Here is a 12,500-nt window from a genome sequence, read left to right as displayed (position 1 = left end):
CAGTAGGGATGCGCAATGCAATACTAAGGAATTACCTTAGGTGATTTTTTTTCATATCACAGGGGCACTTTAATCTTGGGTTTGAAAGAATCTGTCTTTAATTTTCTCCACTTAGGGAAAAAGTAGCCAACTTATCTGTGTGAAGTACATGTAGTCAACACTTTTTTGCATATTTTGCCTTAACTAGCTTTCGCTATTTGCGGGTGGAACTGATTTACATGTTTTGCATAATTATGCTGAATGAATGAATAAAGGCTAATTTTTTTTTATTTGTTGATTGTCGTTACTTGTTGAATCCACTGCATCCACTACATCTAAAGTGTTTGTATCTGTTGCAGCCAAACTAGACTGTCATTTTGTTTCAACATGGGTCGACTTGTTTCAACCAAGATCAAGTTGTTTCAACCTAGGTCAATTTGGGGCAGATACAAAAAACAGGTCACAGGTCTTTGTTTTACCAATACAGATAGTATCCTAAAACATTCATTAAAGCTAACCTTAAGCCTAATTAGGCCAAACAAAAGTTTTTAGGCCTAATGTTAGCATTTGTAAATGGTTAGGGTTGTTTCTGTATAACAATGACCTGTGACCTGTGTTTTGTATCTGCCCCAAACTGGCCTAGACTGAAACAAAATGACCTAGTTAGGTTGCAATTTAACCTAAGGAACAATATGACCTGAAACATATCTATTAAGAGTTTAGGGTTAGGGTTAGTATGTAAAGTAGCGAGAGGAAGATACTTTGTGACGTGAAGTTGTCAACTACGGTTAGGAGACACTTTGTCAAAATTAATTTATCATGCAGAATGCATATCTCACATCATCAAACCCTGATGTAACCAAATAAATGTGGCATTTCCCGAACGGGTTGTACATACAAATTATCCCCACCCTGTCCCCAAAGGTCCAAAGACAGTGACCACAGAGGTAAACTTTTGTTTGGAACTTTTTATTTAGGTGAGTGCAGCAGAGGGCCACATGAGGGAAACAAGGATCCCCGCGGTGGGAGGGGGGGATGGCAAAGACCTGACCAGATGAACAAGGGAGGAGTGGGGGAGGGGCTAATTAATGAATTTATGGAAGAATTTCTGCCCATGTGAAGCTTTTTGGTGGAAAATGTCCACCCGGTAGGGATTGTAATTCAGTTGTAAACTTGCTGGTTACAAAGTAGAAGAATTACAGAATTTTATTCATGAAGGTTCAAGATTTTGATGTGTGAAATGCTGAATTTAAAAAAGAAATTCTTATGCTACATGTACCTTTATGTCAATTCCTCCAATGTGTCCTCTTCCAAACAGTTGTACCTCATGCTTTTCCATATAACTAGATAATAATACAAATAAACGCACACGTATACTTTTTCAATACCCTGGTAAATCTTTCATTAATTTTTATCAAATATAAGGACAAAATACCTTGCGTGACTTATGTGCCTTTTTTAGTCATGTTAAAAAATCAAAGCTAATAATATCATGTCAGCAAATACCAACATTAGTATATAGGAAGACACACAATCTTCAGTACAATTCTGAAGTAATACTGTAAGTCAAAGTCATGAATTAGTTCTCAAAACGGGACAAAAAAAGGTTAAGAAGTTCCAATCATGTGAGAACTTTCAAAAGTTTAAACTACTGCAAGTCCATTCTGAATTGTATGACATGATTGTTGGGGTTTTCTGTTTTAAACACACTCAACAAACCTCTCTTGAGGAAACCATTATATACAACACTATTATGCTTTTTTGGCTGGATTCCTGGCTAATCTGTGAAAAACTTTCACCCACGTTCAAATACTCATATAATGCATGTACTGATGTATTTGTTTTAGATTTTCCACATGATTTAATATCACTAGAAATAGCAAAACGACTTTTTGTTATTTTGCATGGTTGTCAAGCCAGGTAATGCATATTTGTGTCAGACAGTGCGCTAATCTGATGTTGTTGTTGTTGTTGTACCATGTACATGAAGAGTCACTGAACTGGAAAACAAAAAAGGAATAGTACATGTTGCTAACAGCAGAGCCTGAGAAAATGAGGTTAATAATTAAAAATGATTATCTATCGTCAGTATCTCTTGGAGATCAAATCAAACAGGACACTGGTCAACATGAAGTCAAGTGCGCCATACTGAAGAACAGCTGACTACAGTGACGGTCTCATAAGAAAACAAGACGATTCATTACCAAAGAACACTCGCAAATCTTATAACTGATTTTTTTATAATTCAATCTGAAATTAAAACATACAAGATAATAATCTCCTTAACTATATCTAAATCAGTTATTGGTAATAAAACAAAACAACAAATATAAAATCAAGCAAAGCTGGGATAACTGCAATACATGCATTTGCATTTCAACAACCATTGTGCCATGTAGTCAATGGTCGTCAATCCCATGCAGGTAACATCCAACAACCTGATCAATCCATATAAAACTAACAAAACTGAAATGATTGACAATAAATAAGGGTATTACTTGTAGACAATAAAAAATTTTGCATAAGCATTGTTTTTATTTTCTCTTGGGACTTACAATGATCCCAAGAGAAAATGCAAACAATGCTTATAAATGCGAAACTTTGGAGGGATAAACCATTGTTTTAACGAAAACCGCTGGTCAGCAACCTGGTTCTGGTAATTGCTGCCTAAGGTCTTCCATGACAAATTTAAAGCACTCACAGAGGATTGTAGTCAACCGCAGTGTCTTCTCCCACGTCCCAATCAAACACAAACTTCCTGTCAGCGAGACGACGAACCTTCTTTCGCCTTTTCACTCCACCTAAGTATCGATCCTGAAATGTTCCAATAAAAAAATAATATTTTGTCTGATGAAAAAAGTTCCGGTTCCTCGTGGCTAGTATAACCTACAGATTCCTAAAGAATCTGTCAGTCAATTTTTAATGAAACTTTAAGTTATGCTGCTTACAGAGTATGACTGTGTACATTATTTTTTCAATGTTATGAAATAAAATAAATAAATACATGTAGTATTTAACAATAATTATTATTCGCCAAAGGCGAGGTGAATATCAGATATTTACCAAGCCTGAGGTGATAATTGTTTTAGTATAATAACATGCATTTTCTTTAAAACAATAATTATTATTAATTTCTTTGTCTGTCATCTCGACAAAATGGCTTGCCGCCATTTTAAAAAAACCGCTTAGGTGATCATCATGTAATAACCACCTGAAGTGAACTCAATCAGCAAAGAGAATATTCATTATTTACCTATGTAATTACGTGTATGTACGTAAGGGTTCGATCATAACAATTTTTATTACTGAATTCGTTTCTTATGATATCCAAAAAATTTGGCCTCAGTTGATGATTGATACTGGTTAAACAGTGCTGTACCTTAATAGCTTGAACTTCTTTGTCTTGTTCTTTTTCCTGTTGGAAAAGAAAAAAACCATTTTGGAATTTTAAAAAACCTTTCCAAATTTGTATGTTATCCTTTCTCCTTCTCTGCAAGCAGAGTCTCTTTTCTTGTTGACTTCCCTCTAGCCATTCTATCAAACTGAAAACTTGAGGACATTAATCCCTTACTAACCATAAATAAATATTATACATGTAATTGAAGATGAGTCATAAGTTACATTGTTCCACCCCAGTTTAAGATGCGTTTGTTTACTCAGGCATTCAGGCAGTACATGTATCACTATTATCAAGAAGAAATTATTATCATTCAGACTATGCTACTTCTTTCATTTTTTTAGTTTGTCTACTCATAACTATGTACAGCGCATTTAATGTAATTTCAAGTTTTAAGTGTTTCATTCTTATTGTAAAAGACTCTTGGACTTTCACATAATGAACGCTGTACTTGTAAATCTGTATTTTTACAACAATCTTTCATTCACATTATCATAGTTACACATTATTAATAATGACTGAATATTGCATGCTCCATTGATCAATCAGATCAAGTGTGCTTTAACTGAAAGATATAGTAACGCTTTCAAAAAAGTAGAGTCACACCTTCCGCAACTTTGCTTTCTCATTTTCAGCCTACAATTAGAAACAAAAACATAAAGTAAGATACAGTAAGTAGAAGTGAAAGCATTACCGGTAGTACAACGTAGGCCCACAGTTTCATATTAATGAACAACATGGGGTTGCCAGGAAGCACAATTACTAGTGATACCAACCCCTAGTTTTCAAAGTATTGCATTTTATAATAATCATTTTTCAGTGAAAAGTTACAGTAATTAAAAATTAGAGGCCCATCAAGGCCTAGGCCTTTTTGTCAGGACCACTATCCACTAAAAATCTTTTCAACAAACCTCTTCCTCCGTGAGATTTTTTTCTCGTCTTTCTCTTCTTTCTCTTCGTTCTCTTTCTACTTCATCCTCTACAGAAGACAAACACTGTATGTCCAGTACAATAATTTATACATCACCAACATCAGCATAAGCTTGCAGACACAAAATTTTCCAAACATTCTACCTGGTATCTCAAGGCAGAAACACTCACCTCTAGAATACTGGGCCTCCCTTAGAAATTTCTCTCTAATTTGCCGTTCTTCCTGCAAGACAAACCCACAACAAACTATGTCAGAAGAAAAACCTCTAGATTGAAAAGAAGTTGGAAATGGAGAGATTTAAAGCTCTCCATTGTTGCAGATAACGTATTAGACAGGTCTTGTTCAAGACAACTACCCCCCCCCCCCCCCGAAAAACCAAGCTACAGACTCCTTAACCCTTTCACTCCCAAGAGTGCCACTTATAGATTTTACTCTGCCTAACGCCAGACGATTTTACTTGTCAATGGGGAACCCCACGGGGGTGAAAGGGTTAAAATACCACACGGTCTTCTTGTAGACTTTTTTTTCTAATGTCGTGTCCCATTACGGTTTTGAGGTCTTTTACTTTTTTAAGCTGTGGTAATAAATTCAATTCAAAGATAAAGAGATGGTTTCAATGCACAAAACACGCTCTTGAGTAAAAAACTACACTGTAATTAACTACAAAATAATTGCTCTCACGGACGTTTTCCTCCACATCATGCATGTCTTGCTGTTGCACGAAGCAAATGATTATTCCACATGCTAAACAATAATTTACTCTCCTGATCCAGGGCTTGAGACTAACGGTAGCCAACTAGCCACAGGCTAGTGAAATTTCAGTTTTGGCTAGTAGATTTTGAGCTTTCACTAGCCTTTGGGGCTAGTAAATATTGTGAAGCAGTGGAGCTCTGGACGAAAACAATGAATAAGGCAAAAGGAGAGAATAGAAATAACAAAAACAAAAACTATGAGTGGATTTGATGGAATTAACCACCTTGGAAAATGATAAGTTGAAAAAAAATAACTGAAAAGGAAACCAATGCAGATCACAGTTTCCCCGCACCCTGTTATGAACGATTTAAATCACGTGTGAAGTCATGCTGGACTTCTTGCATGGCTGCTTTCAAAGCCAAGTTTCCATATACACGTAACTCTGTCGCAAACACCTTCTGATAGTAAAACACAAACAGTTTGCTTAAATGGCAACACCTTTTACGTTCATCCCAGATCAGTCCAGGACGCAAGCAGATTGAAATTTTTATATCTTTACATCTTGTTCGCAACGAGTAGCAATGCAAAACTGAGGAAACAACGACATGGAAACACAATCATAAACTGTTTTTCGATTGTTTGCGATCAGTTGTCTGACGATAATTTTTGTGCATGTGATACATTTCAACAAATTAGAGGCAAGTATAAGTAATGAAAATGGCATTCTAGTCTTGAACCCTGCTGATCCCAACCTCAGTTTTCTTTTTTTGCTCCTCAACTTGCTGCTGTCTTCTTTTCAATGCTTCCAATGCTCTCTGTTCCTTTGTTAAAAAGGTTGGCTTCTCCTGGGCCTTTTTTTCAGCTTCTCTTCTTGCAATCATTTCCTCTAATGAAAGTGGCTGAGAACATGAATTCAAAATACTTCAAGTGTTACATGTATAATTGAGTGGTGGGGTACTTAAGATATGGTCTAACACCAGTTCCTGTTTGTAGTCCTGTTGGTCAGGGTGATAATTTGTTCACATTAAGGACGGTGCCTACTATTGTAAGTTATTGCGCAAACGTTCTGCGCATCTCGAGATACTCGGATTTCATACGGGTGGTGCTTATTAACACAAGGCTATTTTTGCGTGGTTCAAAACTATGTGGAGAATGCAGAACTTACCAAGTGCTCTCAGTATCCAAAAGAAAAATTGGGGGACTAGCCACGCATTTTTCAGAGATAATAAAGCTAATAATAATTTATTTCTTAGAAGTGAGGACTGCGCATCCAGTTTTCACACATAAAGTAGAGCACAGAACAAACTTTATGGGGCACCATGCACAAATCCCTGTCCAACCTACACTCAGAGGTTTTCAAAAAAGTGCCACCCTTTTAATAAGACGTATGATGGGTGAATTATTTGGCAGAGCTGTCCTCTAGCAAAGTCCCGTGGTCTCTGGTGACTAACTTTTGCCTTTGGGCGACAAGGAAATGTTAAATTTGTTTAAAAATTAGCTTTGAACTCCCCAAAACACTTCGTAGAGCACAGCCTTGTTTGGATTTCCTCACCTCGATTTTTGGCTTGTCTTGTTTCTGTTCTTCCTCCACCTCCTCTTTCCTATCATCATCATTTCTGCATTCAGAAGACAAGAATGAGCAAAGGAAATGTTTATGAACAACTTTATACCGATCACCAATTATTATAAGAGCGCAGTTGATCACAGAACAGCATCAAAACTGTATAATTAGGCAAACAAATTTCTCATTCATGGAAGACAAACTGATGTACATATATTTAATACAACTCATTTGTAAATGGGAAGTGTAACTGTGAAGAACAGTTGACTTTGGAACCTGACTGCAATCTGACAAACCCAGTCAGTGATCAGAAAAGACTTTCAACTTTTCTCGATGGTGACTTAGGACGCATGGAAAAATTTTGAGTGCTCCTTTGCAGAAGTCGAACCTACAACCTTCTGATTACTAGATCTACAGGGCTCGAAATTAACGAAAAAATCCAGTCGCATTTTGCTATAAGATATGAAAATTTAGTCGCAATTTCGCAAATTCTAGTCGCAAAATCGCCGCGCTGCATTGTGTTGTCAGCGGTTTAGCAAAAAAATATGAGCCCGCAATACTTGTGTGTAAAGAAACTGCTGAAAATGGCGAATGATCGAAGGAATGGAGCTGTGCACGTAACATCGCAGCTAAATTACTATACAATTACGCTACCTTCAGTGAAAATTCAAAGCGACAAACAAAATAATTTTGTCATTTATTTAGATATTTATTTATTTTAGCAAAAGTAGCAGCAAAGTGGCAAGTGCTAACCCTTTTGTTTCGAAAGAACGAAGGTGACAACAAGTCGCAAATTTGCGACTTCTCCAGATATTTTAGTCGCAATGGGAAACATTTAGTCGCAAATGCGACCGTATTGGTCGCAATTTCAAGCCCTGAATTCTAGATCTGTCTGTGCTGGGCAAGTAATCAGATGCAAACCCAATTTTGATACCCAACATGAAGTGTTAAGTCTAAGGATTTCCTTCCTATTTCTAAGGTTCGGGTAAAGGTTAGCATTATTTTTAGGTCAGGGTAAATGGGACGATCTATCCTTACTTGAGGCACAGCATTTGGGAGACACTTTGTGACCTTGACTGTCTGCATTCCGAGACACAAGTGATGTTGAAGTTGGGGAAAAGGACAAGGGCACACTAACTTTGTGACGCTTATTGAAATCCATGTCCACCTAATTTAAATTACGTGCATATCTAGACTTATTAAATTCTCAACCTCGGATAATGCATTTCGTATGCTCTGAATGGTTTACTCAATCTCGGTTATCAGCTCATAAATTATACCTTAGTTTGACCTTATATGGTAAATGATTGCGCTAAGCGTTGCTAAGCTAAAAACGTTTTCGGCCGGAAGCGGAATTTCTCTCTGAATTAAGCCAAAAATGAAAAAAAACTTTTTTTGTAGAAACTTTTGGATCAATTCCAATGTTTAGAAGTATGTGAAAAGGCAAGAAATGTTATTTTTGATGAGCCTACGTCTGTCTGACCACAAGGTATTACACAACATCGCATCTTCATCAAGTTTTTCCAATTTCACTCGGATTTTCTCGCTTTTTTCACTCGGATTTTGTACTTCCAAATTTTTGGAGTTTAGGGAATTTAATAAAACAGTTATTCCAATTGCGCTTGTTGGATATGAGACTGGTTATAGCCAACTTGGCGCTACGTGCCTCGTTGGCTATTTACCATCTCATATCAAATGCACGCTCATGGAATAATTGTTAAACATCTGTGGTGACTTGGGATGCTTGGAAAAAATTTGATTGGTCCTTTGCAGGAGTGGAACCTACAACCCTCTGATTACTAGATCTGTCTCCACTAATATCCAGACCCCAGTTGTTCGAGGGGGGGATAGAGCTATCCACTGGACACAACACAATTGGTTTTGCTAGTGTTTATCCAGTGGATAGCGTTATCCACCTTTTGAACAACAGAGGCCAGAAACGCAAAAATAATCACTGTAAACACCTGCAGATAAGCAGCACCATTTTTTCCAAAATTGTCCCCAGAAATCAGGGGTGCCGCTTATCTGTGGGAACATTTGAAAAGGGTTGCTTCCGGTGTCCAGTTTTCCACCTTCGCATCCGATCTTATGCCTGGTTACTAACCTATGAACGTTTCGATCACTTTCTTGTTGTACATAATGCAAAAATCTATGGAAAAACTGTGTTGAATGAAGAATTTTCTGTCAAAAAATGCCAGAAAAAGATCAATCATGTGAAAAATAGGAGAAACGATGTTCATTCTATTAAAGTGCTAAGATTGCAGGTAAGTATTTTTCGTTTCAATGTTAATAGTGAGTTTACATTCAATGATTATGAACAATGAATGAAGAAGACTTCTAAAGACTCGACTTTGGATTTCTTTTGATTTCCTTCAAGAATCTTTTTTTTTCAAAGATTTTAGCTTCTAAAATCTGGTGCGGCTTATCTGCGGGTGTTTACGACGGTATATCTGCACTAGATTGGATGCTCTACTACCTAGCTAAAGCTGCAAGGCTGTGCTCTAAGAAATGTTGTAGGGAGCCCAAAGCTCTGAAATTTTGAAAAATAGGGTGTCCAGCAGCTAATTTTTGTGAAAATGTAAGATTGCCTTGTCACCCGAAGGCAAAAGTTAGCCGCCAGAGCCCACAGAGCACTGAGCCCTGGCTACAGGAGAATAGTGGGAAGCCAGGAAATTAATATTATTACTTTAACCCACTGTAGGCTTATGCAGCAATATCATTGTCATTGTAGTGCATTCTTGCAATAATTATAGTAAAGGAGATGGCAAAATGTTATTACCCTTGCTGAATGACTGAAGAAAATGTGTTAATCTATGTATGGATTTCACAACACTTGACACAACAGCATGCAAATCAAAATTTAATCGCCTAACCCATGGACCATAGTATACTGCCTATGAAAATGATGAGGAGCTACAAAAATGAAACAATAGTTAGACATCCTCTGGACCCATGAAGCAAAATCTAAGAGCTAGTAGCTCTCCTCTGGATAGCGCATTTGTGTGCAAAAGGGTGGATAATAATACATGTGGTACATGCCGTGTAGATCTTATGCTATCTACCTCTTATCACACCTGACCTGGGCTAACTCACCGTCCAGAAGGTCAGACTTGACAGAAAATTATGAAACATTTTGATATTATACTAAATAACGAACAACATACTTTGATTTCTTGTCTTTTGATTTATGAGGTGACCTTGACCTGAAAAATAAATCATACCAGTTTTTTTACTGTTTATTCTTCAAGGACCTTTGATATGAGCAACAGTTAAAAGGGCTGTGGCACATTATTTTTGAGGTGTTTTTTTGGGCAAATCATGGTAACATGGAATTCTTTTCATGATAAAATTATTGCTACATCACAAACACAATGATTTTGAAAAAAAAGACCTTTGTCAAGGCAATTTGCCACAAACTTGAAGAGCATCGGGCCAACCATTTTTAAAGATTACCCAAATGCAATCCGTTTTAATCTTGTCCATTTGTGTCCACCCATGCTTCTCTTTCTTTTTGCTGTATTTGTTTTATGTTGTTCAACAGTTTTAAGTGGTTATTGCAATGTTTCATTCTACTTTTTAGGCATTTTGGGTGTTAAGAAATTACATCATTTTGCGCAACATAGCCATTTTTTTTCCTTTCAAAGGCACTATTTTAGAAGAGTAAAAACTCAATACCAATATGCAAACAAAGTCATGGCCCTCTATCAACAGCCTGTCAGATTTGTATAATAAATATCATTGTTAATACTCTATAATGTGTATCATTGAAATTAATGAATCAGATACACTTCATATGCTCATAAAATTATAAGTAGCAAATAAAATATTTTATCATCATCATCATTCCACTGTTCCCTGATACATATAGAACATAGGTCTTCCAATAATGAAAGCCACATCACTACTCCATGGGCATGAAGTGGCTTTGTACACATGCCACAAACAAGCTGTAAGTCTTCTCTCCTCCAACTCTGACGTTGTTGTGCAATGCCTCCATGTCCCTGGGACTCCAGGGTTTGAAATTGTGACCAATACAGTCGCATTTGCCACTAAAATATCTGGAGAAGTCGCACATTTCCAACTTGTTTTCACCTTTGCTCTTCCGAAGCAAAAGGGCTAGCAGTTGCCACAGTATAAATATAGAAATTTCAAAATTATTTTGTTTCTCGCTGTGAATTTTCTTTCAATCTGAATGTTGTGTAATTGTATGTAATTTAGCTGCGATGTTACGTGCACAACTCCTTCGATGATTTGCCATTTTCAGCGGTTTCTTTACACACAGGTATTGCTGGCCCATTATTTTGTTTTTGCTAAAACGCTGACAAAACAATACAGCGCAACAATTTTGCGACTAAATTTTGCAAAATTGCGACTAGATTTTCGTATCTTGTCGCAAAATTGCGACTGGGTTTTTTTGCTAATACTATTTCGAGCTCTGGACTCCCTCTTTTTTTCTAACATAACATGGCTGAAAACTCCAACTGGCAAGAAGCAATCATTCGGCTATAAACAAAGTGCGATGGATTTGAGTTTGGGACAGCGCCATGTGGTTAGAGTGGGAATTTCACCTGACAGAAACACATGCAAATCCAGTCCTGTAACCACTACATGTATTTCTCTGTATCATGCAAAAGCCAAACTCAGTCAAGCAATAGACAAGTCTAATTTCTTGAACCAAAAAAAAAACGTGCTTTACTTATTTCTTATCTGTTTCAAGAGTTCTACATGTAGGTTACAATAATAATTATTATTCAGTGGCATTATGAGACATCATACATTCAATTCTTTTATTTTTTAATGCTGAATACGAAAATCAGTTTTAGTCACAAATTCACAAATTTAGTCTCAATGCCGTTGCGCTGTATTGTGTTGCCAGGAGTTTAACAAAACAAAATATGACCCCACCATACTTGTGTGTAAGGAAACCGCTGAAAATGGTATAAATTATGATCGAGGGAATAGCGATGTGCACATAACATTGCAGCTAAATTAGGCTACACTAATTATTGTGTCCTATATCTTCAGACTGAAAGAAAGTTCACTTCGAGAAACAAAATAACCTTTTCATTTCTTTATTTTGGCAAAAGTAACGGCAAGGTGGTAATCGCTAATTGTTTTATTTTGAAAGACCGAAGGTGAAAACTAGTCATAAATTTGTAACTTTTCCAGATATTTTAAGTGCAAAGTGAAAAATTCAGATGCAACTTAATGCAACTGTATTGGTCGCAATTTCATGCCCTACTGTCACTATGATTATCAGAGAAATGATTAGATGTTTTGTTTGTTGTCCAGAATTATGATGGGAGCCTGAGCCAATCAAAACAAGAAGTATTCAAGAGAAATAATGATAACGATAACGAAATAATTATAATAATAATAATAATAATAATATTATTATTATTATTATTATTATTATTTTTATTTTTATTATTATTATTATAGCATTTATTTATGCGGATGATGTTGATTCTTAGCTTTTACTATTCATTTATTTTACTTGCCTAGACCTCTTGCGGTGTTTCCTGTCTCGATCCTTATCTCTTCTTCTATCTCTGTCTTTATCCCGTTTGTCTCTGTCCCTGTGCTTGTCTTTATCTCTCTTTCGTTCTTTATCTCTGTCGGAATCTTTGTGATCACGGTGTTTGTCTCTGTGCCGATGTTTGTCCTTTTCCCTCTCTCGGTCTCTATCCGAATTTTCCTTCTCCTCTCGCTTGCTCAATTTTTCAACATCCACCTCCATCTTAACTTCGCTTCCCATTTTTGGTAACTAAAGAAAAATGGACCAGTATTTTGCAAAATTGTTTTGCAGAATTCAACTCACAACTACGTACAACTCGACGTTCAATTTCAATATGGCCGCCATATCCCATGATACATGGCGTTGGATACAGGAATGGTCCACATACATGACGTTTCTACAATGGCTCCGGCCTAGGGAA

The 12,500-nt window shown here is 36.6% G+C and overlaps 1 protein-coding gene across 1 annotated transcript in view; it reads right to left on the bottom strand.

Moving 5' to 3' along the window:
* The window catches only part of LOC138013040 (probable ATP-dependent RNA helicase DDX23), a 37,753-nt gene extending 25,322 nt beyond the window's left edge, over positions 1–12,431 (bottom strand). Inside the window, exons 1-10 of the mRNA XM_068860001.1 lie at positions 12,063–12,431; positions 9,726–9,764; positions 6,553–6,616; positions 5,753–5,899; positions 4,478–4,529; positions 4,288–4,355; positions 3,983–4,012; positions 3,359–3,394; positions 2,681–2,793; positions 1,259–1,322 (exon numbers count right to left, since the gene is read on the bottom strand). Of these exons, the coding sequence (XP_068716102.1) occupies positions 1,259–1,322; positions 2,681–2,793; positions 3,359–3,394; positions 3,983–4,012; positions 4,288–4,355; positions 4,478–4,529; positions 5,753–5,899; positions 6,553–6,616; positions 9,726–9,764; positions 12,063–12,319 (870 nt within the window). The 5' untranslated portion in view covers positions 12,320–12,431. The remainder of the gene's footprint in view (positions 1–1,258; positions 1,323–2,680; positions 2,794–3,358; positions 3,395–3,982; positions 4,013–4,287; positions 4,356–4,477; positions 4,530–5,752; positions 5,900–6,552; positions 6,617–9,725; positions 9,765–12,062) is intronic.
* Positions 12,432–12,500: the final 69 nt, after the last annotated feature.

The sequence above is a fragment of the Montipora foliosa genome, chromosome 8, assembly GCF_036669935.1.
Source record: "Montipora foliosa isolate CH-2021 chromosome 8, ASM3666993v2, whole genome shotgun sequence".
Lineage (NCBI taxonomy): Eukaryota > Metazoa > Cnidaria > Anthozoa > Scleractinia > Acroporidae > Montipora > Montipora foliosa.
The sequence above is the reverse complement of the archived record's forward strand: the minus strand, read 5'-3'. Positions and strand labels throughout refer to the sequence as shown.